Consider the following 17,970-nt stretch of genomic DNA (forward strand, 5'->3'; position numbering starts at 1 on the left):
AAGGTTAATGACAGGTTGGACAGTATGGAGGCCTCATGTAAAAATAGAGCCTGAGGATCAGCACCTGTAGCTGCTGACATGTTTCTATTAGCACCTGGAGGTCCTGTTCCATATTTAAGAGTCGGCACAAATCGATTAAGCTGCTTGATTGACATTTGAGTCACTTTGCCAAGTTTGGAGCGTCTGGTTTGCTACAGCTGCACCTTCATCCTGATAAAAGGAGGCTCAGACTACTGCTGGTGTTCACTCAGAGACGAGGTGTTCACTGACTGTTTGTAAGACCCATCATTTTAAAAGTTTATGTATTATAACTACTGTACCTTATTTCCTCTTCTGTCCACAGGTGTCTAAGCTCTGGTTGTCTTCTCTTTTTTAGTGTTTCACTTGCAGCACTGTCGAATCTCTGATTTATAATTAAACGGTGTGTGAACTCGGTAAGTCAGACAGAAATTATGGGATTAAAAATCTTTATAAATGTTTAATGACTTATTTTCTTGTTTTTTGGCCTCAGTTTTCATCATGAGCAGCGATGCCGAGATGGCTCAGTACGGGCCAGCGGCCATCTTTCTCCGCAAACCTGAGAAGGAGCGAGTGGAGGCTCAGAACCGTCCGTTTGATGCCCGGACCGCTTGCTTTGTGCCGGATGCCAAGGAGCTGTACATCAAAGGAGTGATCCAGAATAAGGACGGAAGCCAGGTCACCGTGAAGACGGAGGCTGATGAGGTTCATATTTCTGTTTTATCCTGCAGACTTTAAATCACCAAATTAAACTTTAGATACAATATTTTTGTACAGAAATAAGCTAGCACATGAAATGATCCAACAGACACTTAGCATCTTCAAAACAGCTTCATGTGAACGATGCAGGATGAGATAAATAGGCGGTTTTAACTGTTTTAAATTGGTGTTTTGCTGGTTTAAAGGCTCCAACATGTTTTGAAGTTTTATGTTACAAATCAATTCTTGCCTTAACATGATTTATTTTCTTGTTATTGAATCTTGTTGGATCTGCAGGAGAACATTTCTATTTTCTTTAATAAAAATCTTCTTTCCAAACTTTATTTTCCAGACTGTAACAGTAAAGGAGGAAGACGTTCACCCGATGAATCCTCCGAAGTACGACAAAATGGAGGACATGGCGATGATGACGCACCTCAACGAGCCGTCTGTTCTGTTTAACCTCAAAGATCGTTACGCAGCCTGGATGATCTACGTGAGTGAGACGGACACTTTCTTTTTCTCTTGTGTCATAGCTCACACATATGTATATATATTTATAAATATGCATTTATAGTTATACATGTATATTCTCATGTGCAGACATACTCAGGCCTCTTCTGTGCCACCGTGAATCCCTACAAATGGCTACCGGTTTACGACCCACAGGTGGTGGCGGCCTACAGAGGGAAGAAGAGGATGGAGGCTCCGCCCCACATTTTCTCTGTCTCTGATAATGCATATCAAAATATGCTCACAGGTTAGGAAGACTGACAAGGTGTTCAAAGATTCGTGTTCAGCTAAATCTCTGATGATCTGCCCACTTCAAAAGGAAGTTAAAAACTCAATATCTAAATTCTGGAGTAGTACAAGGCTTGGTTTACTTTTTTGGATCCTGTCGGGTTTTGTGAATTTTTTTCACTTTAAACCAAACAAGTAATGTTTACTCAGACTGAAACTGGTTTGTATTTTTGTCCCAACAGATCGTGAGAACCAGTCTGTCCTGATCACGTGAGTCATGCTGCATTTAGGTTCAAATGCTTCTTAATTTTAGTCAGAAACAAATCTGAACTGGAATTATTTTATTCATTTTCAAAGTGGAGAATCTGGTGCAGGAAAGACGGTCAACACCAAACGTGTCATCCAGTACTTTGCGACAATTGCAGTGGCTGGAGGAGACAAGAAGGAACACTCGTCTGGAAAAATTCAGGTAAGAAATAAACCAGAAACTTGAAAAAGTACACAATGTGATTCTGATGGAGCTGATTTGTTTTCAGGGGACGCTGGAGGATCAAATCATTTCAGCGAATCCGCTGCTGGAAGCTTTTGGGAATGCAAAGACTGTGAGGAACGACAACTCCTCACGATTTGTACGTGTGAACTCTTATATTTTATTATTATTTAAATAATAAACTGGAACAACGTCTTCTACCTTTAATGTGCATTATAAACGTCAGTTTTCTTGTGTAATTCGATTTTATATTCCACAGGGTAAATTCATCAGAATTCACTTTGGAACCACAGGAAAACTGGCTTCCGCTGATATTGAAACCTGTAAGTTTTTTATTTATAATAATAATAATCTTCATTTTAAGTAAACTTACCATCATTGATTCAAGGTGAGCAAAAACCTGGACTGTCTCATAAATGTCCCGAGTTCCAGTCAACATCCGGTTAGAGGTTCAGTTTAGATAATCAATGAATAATCCTTGTTTGATTAAATGTTTCTGCAGATCTGCTGGAGAAGTCCAGAGTGACATTTCAGTTGTCTGAAGAGAGGAGCTACCACATCTTCTACCAGATCCTCACCGGACACAAACCAGAGCTCATCGGTATCAACAGGACATTTTATCCTGCAGATTTTACAGAAAACGTTCAGGAAGTTTAAATTCTCTTTGTTTTTGTCTTCAGAAATGCTTCTGATCTCAACAAACCCGTTCGACTTCCCGATGATCAGTCAGGGTCAGATTTCTGTAGCCAGCATCAACGACCGAGAGGAGCTGGTGGCCACCGATGTAAGAGTTTGTTTCTGTTTGATATTCATGAATTTATTTTCTTCTACTATGTCTGACTATAATGTCACAGACTGCCACAGATATCCTGGGCTTCACCAACGAAGAGAAAGTGTCCATCTACAAGCTGACTGGTGCAGTGATGCATTATGGGAATATGAAGTTCAAGCAGAAGCAGCGTGAGGAGCAGGCAGAGCCCGATGGCACCGAGGGTGAGACTGGGCTCTTTTTTTATTGAGGAAGAAGAATATTTAGTTACAGTATAAAGTTTATGTAATATTATAATATTATTATGTCTGTAATGTAATTATACTTGTTTACCTCTCAGTGGCAGACAAAGTGGCTTTTCTCATGGGGCTGAACTCTGCAGACTTGTTGAAAGGTCTGTGTTACCCTCGAGTCAAAGTGGGGAATGAATACGTGACCAAAGGCCAGACCGTCCCACAGGTACACCTGTTATTTACCTGTACAATTAAAGGTGATAATGCACAGCGAGGCATGCTAATACAAGAAAATAATGAATATGGAAGCAAAGAGAAGCAGAAGGACAGTATTAATGCCAGTGTCCCCTCACTAGATCACTCAGTGATTTGAAACTGTGGTATGGGAACAACTGCTGGTAAACAAGATCTAACGTCAACACCACAAGTCTCTGAGTCATCAACTTTAAATAAAAAAAATGCCCCCAACCCCCCACCCACCCTGAACCATATCCGGTTTGAAAGAAAACATTTCTGCTTGATACACCTTACGCAGTCCAAATGTAATCACCTGTGAATATCAGTATTTATGTATTTGATTTGTGTCTGTTTGAACCTGATCAGGTGACCAATGCGGTTGGAGCGTTGGCAAAGTCCGTGTATGAGAAGATGTTTTTATGGATGGTGATCCGGATCAATGAGATGCTCGACACCAAGCAGCAAAGGCAGTTCTTCATCGGAGTATTGGACATCGCCGGGTTTGAAATATTTGATGCGAGTTTAACTTTGAAGTTATTTACAGAAGTTACACTTCCTCTCTTTTATTCTGATTTTTAATAATTTGACTGTTTGTTTGTGACAGTACAACAGCATGGAGCAGCTGTGCATTAATTTCACCAACGAGAAGCTGCAACAGTTTTTCAACCACCACATGTTTGTGTTGGAACAAGAAGAATACAAGAAAGAGGGAATCGACTGGGAGTTCATCGACTTTGGGATGGACTTAGCAGCCTGCATCGAGCTCATTGAAAAGGTGAGATATGTGTTCTGAACATCAATTTAAATTTTAGGCACATTTTGAATTTATTTATGTAAATAAATATTTATATATTTATGATTTATCCAACAGCCGATGGGCATCTTCTCCATCCTGGAGGAGGAGTGTATGTTCCCCAAAGCCTCAGACACGTCCTTTAAGAACAAACTGTACGACCAACACCTGGGAAAAACAAACGCTTTCCAGAAGCCGAAGGTGGTCAAAGGTAAACCTGAAGCTCACTTCTCATTGGTTCATTACGCCGGCACGGTTGACTATAACATCGCCGGCTGGTTGGAAAAGAACAAAGACCCTCTGAACGAGTCGGTGGTGCAGCTTTACCAGAAGTCTCCCATGAAACTGCTTGCTTTCCTGTACGCGTCATTTTCAGGAGGTGAAGCAGGTACAAAACTTTGGAATAATTAACATAATTCAAATTAATCGTAATCAACTAAAGTTAAGCTTTGTCAAACAGAGACCAGCCGGCATCAGGGCTGGAAACAGTTTCAAGAATTCAATATTAAGAAAGTCTTCCAAAAGTTCTGAAATACGTACTTCTGTCTGTTTGTAGAATCGGGTGGAGACGCTGCAGGAGGAAAAGGTGGAAAGAAAGCAGGGAAGAAGAAGGGCGGCTCGTTTCAGACGGTGTCTGCTGTGTTCAGGGTACACAAGTGAAATTAAGCTATATCATTATTTACTGATCACTTTCCTGTTCTACACTGGTCCTTAGAGATGCTACCACCACACAGTGCAGCAACCAATCATAAATCTCAGAAACCATGGGCTGAAATCAGTTTAACTTCTGCGGGAATCAGCTGATAATTAAGGCTTCTGGTGACAGCAGATATCTGATACTTAATAACTGATATAACTGATATTAGCTATATGGTCAGGACTTCATTCCATCAGCTGATCTTTGTTTACATTCTGAATATGAGACGTGAGTAAGTTAAAGCTCCTGTTAGGAAGTTTTGGTTTGTGTTGGCGCCCCCTGTGGACAAAGCCGTACCTCTTATCTCTTTGCTGATTTTGTCCTGTATATGCATAAGTGGTATTCTTAACAAAAAAATCTCACCCTGCTTTCTCTAACAGTCACATGTATCACTCACTTAAAATTTTAGCCCTGGAAAACGTAAACAGTTAAAGCAGTTTCAGGCATTAAAAATAACTATATAGAAATAACATAGACTGTATAAATAATGGACGTAGTCTCAGTGACGTCACCCATTGGTTTCTGAAGAAGCGTTTGGAAGCCCGAATTGCGCCGCCGCTGGGGGTCGCCATATTGGAAATGCCAGAGACGGCTAATCCAGAAGCAGGCAAAGAGGCGGAGCGCGACCGAACTACAGCCTATGGCTGAGGACTATGGGCGGGCCGCATGAATCAGCCAGCTACGGCTATGAAGCTCGGCTATATGCTCCTCAGCGTAGCTAACGGTTATTATCTTATCCATAGACTGTATAAATCATGAATGAGCTGGTTTGACTTTCCCAGGAGGAGATTCTGTCGGTGACTGACTGCAGGTGTTTAGTTATCAGACTAAAGAAGTAGCGGACTCGCTGCTCGCTCGCCCGGTGAGAGAGCGGCGAGCCGACACTTAATGGGAAACTTAAAAGAACCGGTCTCTTCATCACTACGGTCCGCTGTAATCTCTCCGGGGAAAAGCCAACAACTCCTGACTCCTATTTACTGACCGACGATTAAATAAATAAACACTGATCAGGCTAACAAGCAGCTAAAGGGAGCACAGTATACCTGCTACTTAGTGCTAAAAATATTTCAATACAGTAACACTAACATTTAACTCACCAAAAAGCTGGAGCTCAGACTTCTTGCACAGCCAGAAAGTTCCATAAATCCCACAGAGAAATTATTTGTCCAAACTTTGAATGAAAAAATCCCCAAAAGTCTCCAACAACACAAACAGGTGAAGGTAAGCTCAGTGTCTGTGTCTGTGTTGACGTCTAGCAGACAGCCAGCAGGATCCACCTGTCAATCAAGTGATCCGGCCCCTATGATTTAAGGCTTAATATAATTAAAACGGGTGTGTTATAGAAAAATTCACCCCCCGTACAGTTATCCTGAACAATACAATTAGCTATTTATAACAAAACCGTTTTTTGTACCAGGCTGTAAACATGTTTATTTCAGCTGTAAAAATGGGCATTTTCCCAGCTGCTGTAATGTTATTTCTTGTTTTCTGGAGCCAGCCTCAAGTGGCCACTCACATTGGCTTCATTTTTCAACACCGGAGGTTGCCGCTTAAGAAATAACCAATCTTGTCTCTGATGGTCTGTTTGCTTTTGAATGTCACATAGAGTCATCAGAAATAATTTCAGTCTGTTTTATGACCCATGAAAAACTCCTCACAGGAGCTTTAAAGTTAAGGGACGACCGGTTAGTTTTCTGACTCGCATGTAGAATTCTGTTTGTGGAGATAAGAAAGGCTTCGCTGTCATCAGTTAATTGCTGATCTGGGATCAAATTACACAATACATAGAAATGTCTGACTGCAACATTTTACAGTGTATTCACAGGCAGGTATAAGAGTGTAGAGATGTGTCAGGAGGCAGGTTAGTATAAAGTTATAGTAACAGAGCTGCAGCTGAGGTTTAATTAGAGCAGGAAGGAAGAACTTTCATTCACAGAGTTTGACGATATTAAAAGATGTTTTTATAACTGATGTCCTGCAGGAGAATCTGGGGAAATTAATGACCAACCTGAGGAGCACACACCCTCACTTTGTGCGCTGCCTGATTCCCAACGAGACCAAAACTCCAGGTAAGAACCTTGACCCCAAATCCAGGTGAGAAATAAAATAGGTAATCTGATAATAAAGACACCTGAAGAGGTTAAACTGAGCTGAGTTTTTAATGAGTTTATGGGCGGGTTCACACCAGCCTTGTTTATTTCAATTGAACCAAACCCTCGGTGCGGTTCGTGAAGGTTGGTGTGAACACTGACATCGAACTCAGACTTAAAGTAGGACCTAAAACAGGAAGCAAACCAAAAACACAGTGCATTGTGACAGCCACGCAGCCAGACAGCGAGATAAGTAGAGGACAGACGAGGGGGAGCGACGAGGATATAGAAATATGGGCAACCAAGCAATTTCACAAATGCTTGTTGAAACGCATGAGAACACAGAGGTATTCAAACTGTTCAGTGAGAAACTAAAGGATAGTGGAACTGATCGATCTGTGGAACAATATTGGTTAAAAGTAAAGAAAAAATCTGAGAACAAAACATTAAAGTTGGCAATCATGTTGAGGAGTGCGCTCTCTCTCTTTGTTTACTTCAGAGAATTTAACCACGCTGAAATTCGGACCAATCAGAGAGCAGTTTCCTCACGCATTAAAACTTTGGTCCGTTGGTTAAAGCTGCTATGTGAACACAAACCAAACTGGAGGCAAAACGCAACATTGTAACTATTTGGTCTTTGATTGGATCAAACAAACGGACTTTAGGTGTGAATGCGCTTAAGTCTCCTTCCTGTAGGCATCGTGTGTAAGTGTACTTCCTGTGGGTATCATGAGTGTAAGTGTACTTCCTGTAGGTATCATGAGTTTATGTGTACTTCCTGTAGGTATTTTGTGTTTATGTCTACTTCCTGCTGTAGTTATCTTGAGTTTATGTGTACTCCCTGTAGGTATCATGAGTGTAAGTGTACGTCCTGTAGGTATCATGAGTTTATGTGTACTTCCTGTAGGTATCATGAATGTTAGTGTACTTCCTGTGGGTATCATGAGTGTAAGTGTACTTCCTGTGGGTATCATGAGTTTATGTGTACTTCCTGTAGGTATTTTGTGTTTATGTCTACTTCCTGCTGTAGTTATCTTGAGTTTATGTGTACTCCCTGTAGGTATCATGAGTGTAAGTGTACGTCCTGTAGGTATCATGAGTTTATGTGTACTTCCTGTAGGTATCATGAATGTAAGTGTACTTCCTGTGGGTATCATGAGTGTAAGTGTACTTCCTGTGGGTATCATGAGTTTATGTGTACTTCCTGTAGGTATTTTGTGTTTATGTCTACTTCCTGCTGTAGTTATCTTGAGTTTATGTGTACTTCCTGTAGGTATCATGAATGTAAGTGTACTTCCTGTAGGTATCATGTGTGTAAGTGTACTTCCTGTGGGTATCATGAGTGTAAGTGTACTTCCTGTAGGTATCATGAGTTTATGTGTACTTCCTGTAGGTATTTTGTGTTTATGTCTACTTCCTGCTGTAGTTATCTTGAGTTTATGTGTACTCCCTGTAGGTATCATGAGTGTAAGTGTACGTCCTGTAGGTATCATGAGTTTATGTGTACTTCCTGTAGGTATCATGAATGTAAGTGTACTTCCTGTGGGTATCATGAGTGTAAGTGTACTTCCTGTGGGTATCATGAGTTTATGTGTACTTCCTGTAGGTATTTTGTGTTTATGTCTACTTCCTGCTGTAGTTATCTTGAGTTTATGTGTACTTCCTGTAGGTATCATGAGTTTATGTGTACTTCCTGTGGGTATTGTGTGTAAGTGTACTTCCTGTAGGTATCATGAGTTTATGTGTACTTCCTGTAGGTATCATGAATGTAAGTGTACTTCCTGTGGGTATCATGAGTGTAAGTGTACTTCCTGTGGGTATCATGAGTTTATGTGTACTTCCTGTAGGTATTTTGTGTTTATGTCTACTTCCTGCTGTAGTTATCTTGAGTTTATGTGTACTCCCTGTAGGTATCATGAGTGTAAGTGTACTTCCTGTGGGTATCATGAGTTTATGTGTACTTCCTGTAGGTATTTTGTGTTTATGTCTACTTCCTGCTGTAGTTATCTTGAGTTTATGTGTACTCCCTGTAGGTATCATGAGTGTAAGTGTACTTCCTGTGGGTATCATGAGTTTATGTGTACTTCTTGTAGGTATTTTGTGTTTATGTGTACTTCCTGCTGTAGTTATCTTGAGTTTATGTGTACTCCCTGTAGGTACAATGAGTTCATCTCTACTTCCTGTAGGAAGTTCAGTACAATCAGTTCTCACTATTCAAATTCAGTTCTTGAAATTCAATTTCAGTTTTCTGAGACACACATCCGGTTGATGAGGAAGAGCAATCGAGTGCAGATTCACAGCACTCCTTTTTGGCCAATCAGCAGCAGTTTTTGACCATTTCCTTCACTACACGGAGCTTCTGGTAGCTAGCTTTAGTAAGAACTGAATTTTAATTGTAAAAACTGAAAGTGGAATTAAACATTTGAAATAATCTGAATTCAATTTCAGATTATTACATTCAGTTTCAAGTTTATTGAAATTCAGTTTCAAGTTTATTGAAATTCAGTTTCAAACTAATAAATTCAATTTCATTTTACTTGAACTATTCAAGTTCAAATGAACACATATTTCTGCCCATAACCTTCACAAACATCTTGCTGTAGGTATCTTAAGTTTATATGTACTTCCTTTAGGTACCATGGACAATCACCTGGTAATCCATCAACTTCGCTGTAACGGCGTTCTTGAGGGAATCAGAATCTGTAGGAAAGGATTTCCCAGCAGGATCCTGTATGCTGACTTCAAGCAAAGGTCATTGATTCTTACCTGAAAGAAAACAGAAAGACTAACACCTGTACTTGCATATTGATAATTTGTAATAATTTATTTCAATCTGAGCAGATACAGAATCCTGAATGCAAGTGCGATCCCTGAGGGTCAGTTCATCGATGGAAAGAAAGCATCTGAGAAGCTTCTCGGATCTATCGACGTTGATCACACTCAGTACAGATTTGGATCCACAAAGGTGAGAGTCTTGTAGGGTTTAGTTCTTACAGACCTTACTGGTATTGTTCTTTGGTGATATTGTTCTTGAGTTGCATTGTTCTTAAATGGTATTACTGTAGTGGTATGGATCTTTACTGATATGGTTCTTTAATGCTGTTGTTCTTGAGTGGTATGGATCTTTATTGGTATAGTTCCTTAATGGTATTGTTCTTCAGAGTATTGTTTGAGCCTTTTCAAACTTTTATCAGTCCCTCCAGGAAATTTATGATCCTCTATGCACACCAAAGTTCCACAAGGTTCTGTGCTCAGACCGATTCTTTTCACCTTATATATGCTTTCTCTGGGTAATATCATGAGGAAACACTCCATTAATTTTCATTGTTACACAGATGATAGTTAAACATTTTAATATTACACTGAACAAAAATATAAAAGCAACACTTTTGTTTTTGCTCCCATTTTTCATGAGCTGAACTCAAAGATCGAAGAGTTTTTCTATGTACACAAAACTCCGATTTCTCTCAAATATTGTTCACAAATGTGTATAAATCTGTGTTAGTGAGCACTTCTCCTTTGCCGAGATAATCCATCCACCTCACAGGTGTGGCATATCAAGATGCTGATTAGACAGCATGATTATTGCACAGGTGTGCCTTAGGCTGGCCACAAGCGTTGCGTTGCGTTGCTTTAATTTTTGTTCAGTGTAGTTAATATATTAGTATATTGTAGTTTTTAGTTTAATATTTCATGTTTAATGCTTGTGCATAGAGAGTGAAGTTAAACCAGAGTCAAATTTCTTGTGTGTGTACATACAACACATAGTCCATATTATGGTCATTGCACAGATAGTAACCTGTCTTTTATCAATTGTTTTATACTGCTGCAGCACCCTAAAATAATGAGTAAAACAGTGTTAATGAAATAAATCATGTGATTTTCCTTTGCTCATATGGATAGCATTTTTAAGCGTACGTGCAGTGCTAAATGAGCACTTAAGTGTCATTCAGTTTTACACATTGACAAACATCACAAAACAACTCGCTCAGCAAATACATGGCTTTTTTAAAGCCTTGGTCCCAGTTGCTCAAATTGATGTGACATGTGTCAATCAGAAAAAAGCCTCAAAACACTGCAACTTTCATTTCAACTTTTTTAAAAGCTGCCACAAAATCAGACATATTTGGTGGCAACAATCACAGAAAATGCCCGCGAAATCCTTGAGGGACTGTTTTATATATCACAGGTGTTCTTCAAAGCCGGCCTCCTCGGCACTCTGGAAGAGCTGCGAGATGAAAAACTAGCATCTCTGGTGACTCAGACTCAGGCACTGTGTCGTGGTTACCTCATGAGGAAAGAATTCTCCAAATTAATCGCACAAAAGTAAGAATAGTCCTCCACAATGACATGCAATACAGTTAAACACACTTTTAATATTAATTCAGTCCACTTATACCAATAAATGTGGTTTATCTTACAGGGACTGTGTGTGGATTCTGCAATATAATTTGCGCTCATTCATGAATGTGAAACACTGGCCATGGATGAAGCTGTTTTTCAAAATAAAACCACTTCTGAAGAGTGCTGAGACGGAAAAGGAGATGGCGACCATGAAAGAGGACTTTGTCAAGTGTAAGGACGATCTGGCAAAGTCCGAGTCCAAGAGGAAGGAGCTGGAGGAGAAGATGGTTTCTCTCCTGCAGGAGAAAAATAATCTCCTGCTGCAAGTTCAAGCTGTGAGAGTCAAAGAAATGTATCTCAGTAAAATGTTAAACACTAGACAAACTATCAAACACTTTAATACTCTTATTGCTCTTTCTACAGGACTCGGAGAACCTGTGCGATGCAGAGGAGAGGTGTGAAGGACTCATCAAAAGTAAGATCCAGCTCGAAGCCAAACTCAAAGAGATTACGGAGCGGCTGGAGGACGAGGAGGAAATGACATCTGAGCTGACGGCCAAGAAGAGGAAGCTGGAGGACGAGTGTTCAGAGCTGAAAAAGGACATTGATGATCTGGAGATAACGCTTGCTAAAGTGGAGAAGGAGAAACACGCCTCAGAAAACAAGGTTTGTCATTTCATCCCGACTGTTTGTTTCTCTAAACACATTTGTTCACATATTATTGATTTTTCCAGTTTCTCTTCTAACAAACATTTCTCTTGCAAACTTTATTCAATTTGGTATAAACCAGGTCATGGTGATCCTGGGAAAAAAATCCTTTTACAAAATTGGTTGTCAAAGTGGATGTAAGCAAGAGCTTTAACTAAATCCTTCAATCCATTTGTCTTTCAGTGCTCCTGTAGGTGCCACTAGAGCTCCAGAACTATTTAGGGTTAGGGTTATTTCCTCAAATTATTGGTCAAGTGTCGGATTTATTTATTTTTTTTAATTGGATATTTTTTTCAGAATGCAACATGACATTTTCTACTGTTCAAGTAAAGTCTGAGTGCTCAGTTTTTCGCTGATATGAATGTGTTTCAATCCTTGTTTTGCAGGTTAAAAACTTGATGGAGGAGCTGGCAGGTCAGGATGAAAACATTGGTAAGCTGACGAAGGAGAAGCGAGCGCTGCAGGAGGCTCATCAACAGGGGTTAGACAACCTGCAGGCCGAGGAAGACAAAGTAAACTCTCTGAGCAAAGCCAAGACCAAGCTGGAGCAGCAAGTTGACGATGTGAGACAGAGCAGAAAATATTCAAGTATTCAATCATTACATTACGATGTTACACATCAGTGTTACTTCCTAATACAATGTGTGGGGTTTGCTGTGAAGCTGGAGGGCTCTCTAGAACAAGAGAAAAAGGTTCGAATGGATCTGGAACGAGCAAAAAGGAAGCTGGAGGGAGATCTGAAACTGTCCCAGGAGTCCATCATGGATCTGGAGAACGACAGACAACAATCTGAGGAGAAGATAAAGAAGTAAATCAGACTCTGATCATGTTCAGTGTGTGTGAGGAAATTAACTTGAAGTTTTGTTTCTTCTTTCATTTCAGAAAAGAGTTTGAGAACAATCAGCTGCTCAGTAAAATATCTGACGAGCAGGCAATCAATAACCAGCTCCAGAAGAAGATGAAGGAGCTGCATGTGAGGAAATCTCTGTAATCAAAGTTTATGATTAGTCACATTGATAACAACAGATGCATCTTTTATATCCCGTCTTCTTTATCTTCAGGCTCGTATTGAAGAACTCGAAGAAGAAGTTGAGGCTGAACGAGCTGTCAGAGCGAAGATCGAGAAGCAGCGATCTGACCTCTCGCGGGAGATTGAGGAGATCAGCGAGCGGCTAGAGGAGGCGGGAGGAGCGACCGCCGCACACATTGAGATGAACAAGAAACGAGAAGCCGAGTTCCTGAAACTTAGACGCGACCTGGAGGAGTCAACGCTGCATCACGAGGCCACAACCTCTGCGCTGAGGAAGAAGCAGGCAGACAGCATGGCGGAGCTCAGCGAACAGATCGACAACCTGCAGAGAATCAAACAGAAACTGGAGAAAGAGAAGAGTGAGTTGAAGATGGAGGTCGATGATTTGGCCGTCAACATGGAGACGGTCGCTAAAGCTAAGGTAGGTTTTAAATATGGAGAACAAACATAAAGAAATGATGCATTCACTGTATGAATGTGTTTTTATAAACCTTTAGGTGAACCTGGAGAAAACATGTCGCTCATTTGAAGATCAGCTGATGGAGCTAAAGAGCAAAAATGATGAAAACATGCGACAAATTAACGATCTGTCCAATCAGAGGGCTCGATTTCAGACTGAGAACAGTAATTATTTTCTTTCTACACTACTAGAAAATAAAAACAAGAGATATAACATAAATGTTTTTATAGTGCATGGTTGTGTTTGTTGTGTGTATGCTTTCTGACTGCTTTGTAGATTTGTCCTTTTCTAAATATTAACACATAAAATATATTTTTTTACCACTTAAGCATGTACAGGACAAAATCAGCAAAGAGATAAGAGGTACGGCTTTGTCTACAGGGGGCGCCAAAATCAACACAAACCGAAAGTTCCTAACAGGAGCTTTAACATATTAATTACATTTCCTGTTTTTGTTGGTGGCAGCTGAGTTTTCCCGACAGATGGAGGAGAGAGAGAGTCTGATCTCTCAGCTGACGAGAGGAAAACAAGGATTCACAACTCAGATCGACGAGTTAAAGGGACTCATCGAGGAGGAAACAAAGGTGATCAGATGTTTGAAAACACTGAAACTTTCCTGGTTGACTTTATTTTTTTCTTGAAACTTTATATCTTCCTCCTCAGGCAAAGAACGCTCTGGCTCACAGTCTGCAGTCGGCCCGTCATGACTGCGACCTCCTGCGGGAGCAGTACGAGGAGGAGCAGGAGGCGAAGGCTGAGTTGCAGAGGAGTTTATCCAAAGCCAATATGGAGGTTGCTCTCTGGAGGAATAAGTACGAGACGGACGCCATCCAACGCACCGAGGAGCTAGAGGAGGCCAAGTACTCACACATCCATACATCAGATCATTACATACATTATAACCTGGGATCTGATCAATCAGATCAAATTGTCTGTAAAGTTCCTCGTATTAGTTTTCACCCTCGTTGATTTTTTCACATTTTACAGATATTCAACCTGAAATCAAACAGAATTATTTCCATTTTTTACAATTTGATGAACAAATAGATCATATTTAATCATCTGTCATATTATAACAGTTTATATTCCCAGTCTCTTTTAAATAGTCGTGTTTTTCTTTGAACAGGAAGAAGCTGGCTCAGCGTCTGCAGGAGGCTGAAGAGCAGATTGAAGCAGTGAATTCAAAATGCGCCTCACTAGAGAAAACAAAGCAGCGTCTGCAGAACGAGATGGAGGACCTGATGGTGGATGTGGAACGATCCAACAGTTTAGCCGCAACGCTCGACAAGAAGCAGAGGAACTTTGACAAGGTATTTGATTGAATTTAAACCCACAGTATTCTCTTCATGTGATATCTTTAATAATTATCTCTAATTATATAAATTCAGATTCTGGCTGAGTGGAAGCAAAAGTTCGAGGAGTCTCAGGCCGAACTGGAGAGTTCTCAGAAGGAGTCTCGATCTCTGAGCACTGAGCTGTTCAAACTGAAGAACTCATATGAAGAAGCTCTGGATCATCTGGAGACCATGAAGAGGGAGAATAAAAACCTGCAGCGTGAGTAAACTCTAATTTTGAGATAAATCATTTAAAATCAGTTATTTAAACTCTCTGTCATGAAACACAGAGGAGATCTCAGACCTGACTGAACAACTTGGAGAGAGCGGGAAGACGATTCATGAACTCGAGAAATTCAAGAAGCAGGTGGAGACGGAAAAGTACGAAATGCAGACGTCTCTGGAGGAAGCTGAGGTGACTTTAACTGTTAAAAACATCAAATATCAGTAAAAAGAAAAAGCTTTGGTGAATTAACTCAAACTGTGTTTCAGGCCACGCTGGAGCAAGAGGAGTCAAAGATCCTCAGGGTGCAGATGGAGCTGAACCAGGTGAAGGCTGAGGTCGACAGGAAGGTCGCCGAGAAGGACGAGGAGATTGACCAGATGAAGAGGAACCATCAGAGAGTGATGGAGTCCATGCAGATGACGCTGGACTCTGAGGTGCGCAGCAGGAACGACGCTCTGAGGGTGAAGAAGAAGATGGAGGGAGACCTGAATGAGATGGAGATCCAGCTGAGCCACGCCAACAGACAGGCGGCAGAGTCCCAGAAACAGCTGAGGAACATCCAGGTCCAGCTCAAGGTACAAGTACAGAAAAATATACTGTATATATACAAATCAGAATCAGAGTCAGAATCAGCTTTATTATCATTATTATTATTATTATTATTATATTATTAAAAGTATGTGGGCGTATACAAGGAATTTGACTCCGGGTTTTCTTTGCTCTCGATGTACAGACACACATAGTAAACAAGGACAGGTTAGACAAGGTAAGCTGTAGTCTCCACAGTCTTGAGCGGGTTGAGCTCCAGGTGGTTCTGACTGCACCAGAGGACCAGCTGTTTCACCTCCCATCTGTAAGCAGACTTGTCTCCGTCCCAGATGAGGCAGATTATGTGATGTGATGCGGGCAGGAAACTTTAATCACCATGATATGATGCATTCAGGAAACCATCCCGAGCATGGTGTGATGTGATGTGTTCAGGAAGCTCAGCTCCACCTGGACGACTCGTTGAGAGGACAGGAAGACATGAAGGAGCAGGAGGCCATGATGGAGCGCAGGACAGCCCTGATGCAGGCGGAGATCGAGGAGCTGCGAGCTATGGTGGAGCAGACAGAGCGGAGTCGCAAACTGTCAGAGCAGGAGCTGGTGGATGCCAGCGAGAGGGCGGGGCTTCTGCACTCCCAGGTGACACTTTTATAACAGACAAGACCCTTTGAACCAGCAGAATTTAATACGTTTGATTTCTTTAACAGAACACGAGTCTCCTGAACACTAAGAAGAAGCTGGAGGCCGATGTGACTCAGTTTCACTCTGAGATCGAAGAAGCTGTTCAGGAGGCGAGAAACGCAGAGGAGAAGGCCAAGAAGGCCATCACTGACGTACGGAGGTTCACAAGGACTTTGTTTTTATTAACAGTCTCCATGAAAAGTAGAACAGCATTCTTCCGTCTTTCTCCAGGCAGCCATGATGGCTGAGGAGCTGAGGAAAGAGCAGGACACGAGCGCTCACCTGGAGAGGATGAAGAAGAACCTGGAGGTGACGGTGAAGGACCTGCAGCACCGACTGGACGAGGCTGAAAACCTGGCCATGAAGGGCGGGAAGAAGCAGCTGCAGAAACTAGAAACACGGGTACGAATACTTTATAGATACCAACATCAACCATAAGAATTAACCATAATACAAATATGATATATCTAATATATTCTATAAATTATGTCTGAAGGTCCGAGAACTAGAAACGGAGCTGGAGGCTGAACAGAAACGCTCCACAGATGCCATCAAAGGACTCCGAAAGTACGAGAGGAAGATCAAAGAGCTCACCTACCAGGTTCTAATACTGCTTTTATTACCTGAACATTTTATTGATTCTGTATAAATGTTAAAATAATGAGCACAGAATCTAGACTGAAGTTTGTTTTTATGTCTTTCAGTCTGAAGAAGACAAGAAAAACAACGTCAGACTGCAGGACCTGGTAGACAAACTGCAGAACAAGATGAAGGCGTACAAACGACACGCCGAGGAGGCCGTGAGTCTTCATTCTGTTACTCAATAAAGGGTTCATATGTGTTTACATATTATATAAATGTATTCAATAAGTTTAACATGTTAATCCACAGGAGGAACAGTCTAACATGCACATGGCGAGGTTCAGGAAGGCTCAGCACGAACTGGAGGAGGCTGAAGAGAGAGCTGATGTGGCCGAATGTCTTGCCAACAAGATGCGAGCAAAGAGCCGAGAAATAGGAACAAAGGTATGGAGTCGCTTTTTACGATTATTATTATTATTATGCACATTTTAATAATAACAACTTTTATTTTATTTTATAACTTTATTTATATTAATTTAATATTAATATTAGATTTAGTTTTTAGCTCATACATTCAGTAGATACAGAATGAGGGCTGAAAAACTTGAAAAATTATAGACCGCAAATAAGAAGTGGGCGTGACCAATGTGACATCACTCATAGGTTTGGGAAATACTGTTTTGAAGTCTGAAGACATTTTCCTCGTCACCATCTTTGTTTGTCAGAATCAGAAGTGACCATATTTGAACATGAGGGTGGATATGCATTAGCTGTTGAAGCAACTTGTCACTCACAGGTAGCCCCGCCCTAACCCCTCCCCTCTTCCTGGTGTGTGTGACTCTCAATGGGAGCATCAGTGACTAAATGAACATCATGCTGCTGAAGAAGACTTGAAACTAGAGACTGAGACCATAAACTCATTAGGAACATGTTTACTGAGGGGATACATCAGGAGAGGAGGAGGAGCATGTTCTCATAGACTTCTATAGGATCAGACTGCTTTTACAACCAGCGGAGTTGCCGCCTGCTGGAAATTAGAAAGAATGCAGGTTTAAGACACTCCTGCTCTGGCTTCACTTTAAAAAAAAGAGACTTCACGTCCAATTTCTATAGAAGGTCTATGGATAAAATACAAAAAATATGTTGGCTTTTATATGAAACCAGTTAAAACTATGTGGAACAGTTTTCATCGGCTTTGATCAAAGCTGTTTGACATGAAAGCTTTTAATAAATATTCATATTTCTGTATCGATATGTTTGTTTTTCAGGCACAGGAAGGACAGGGCGAGTAG

General features: G+C 40.9%; 1 protein-coding gene across 1 annotated transcript; it reads left to right on the forward strand.

Annotated features, from left to right (window-relative positions):
- The first annotated feature begins 519 nt into the window (after positions 1 to 519).
- Positions 520 to 17,970, forward strand: LOC138608265 (myosin heavy chain, fast skeletal muscle-like). The gene is made up of 39 exons (XM_069680804.1): positions 520 to 723; positions 1,070 to 1,213; positions 1,321 to 1,477; positions 1,701 to 1,728; positions 1,816 to 1,927; positions 1,995 to 2,087; positions 2,208 to 2,271; positions 2,451 to 2,549; positions 2,629 to 2,732; positions 2,803 to 2,941; positions 3,058 to 3,176; positions 3,554 to 3,703; positions 3,792 to 3,962; positions 4,059 to 4,368; positions 4,537 to 4,628; positions 6,659 to 6,746; positions 9,401 to 9,518; positions 9,609 to 9,732; positions 10,957 to 11,093; positions 11,191 to 11,446; positions 11,535 to 11,777; positions 12,206 to 12,382; positions 12,482 to 12,627; positions 12,702 to 12,792; positions 12,881 to 13,270; positions 13,347 to 13,473; positions 13,775 to 13,893; positions 13,973 to 14,169; positions 14,436 to 14,619; positions 14,698 to 14,863; positions 14,934 to 15,058; positions 15,136 to 15,444; positions 15,851 to 16,054; positions 16,123 to 16,248; positions 16,328 to 16,498; positions 16,593 to 16,697; positions 16,801 to 16,896; positions 16,988 to 17,122; positions 17,947 to 17,970. Exons 1-39 carry the CDS (start codon positions 520 to 522, stop codon positions 17,968 to 17,970), a joined length of 5,844 nt encoding a protein of 1,947 aa, XP_069536905.1.

The sequence above is a fragment of the Semicossyphus pulcher genome, unplaced genomic scaffold (genome assembly GCF_022749685.1).
Source record: "Semicossyphus pulcher isolate SPU_LCO1_2020_fin unplaced genomic scaffold, fSemPul1.0.p SCAF_48, whole genome shotgun sequence".
Classification (NCBI taxonomy): domain Eukaryota; kingdom Metazoa; phylum Chordata; class Actinopteri; order Labriformes; family Labridae; genus Semicossyphus; species Semicossyphus pulcher.

Excerpts from the sequence above, each read along its gene's own strand:
- LOC138608265 (XM_069680804.1), top strand. The coding sequence starts at position 520 with ATGAGCAGCGATGCCGAGATGGCTCAGTACGGGCCAGCGGCCATCTTT. Across the intron at positions 11,778-12,205 it reads AACACGCCTCAGAAAACAAG|GTTAAAAACTTGATGGAGGA; the intron begins GTTTGTCATTTC and ends CTTGTTTTGCAG. Across the intron at positions 14,170-14,435 it reads GAGGAGCTAGAGGAGGCCAA|GAAGAAGCTGGCTCAGCGTC; the intron begins GTACTCACACAT and ends TTCTTTGAACAG.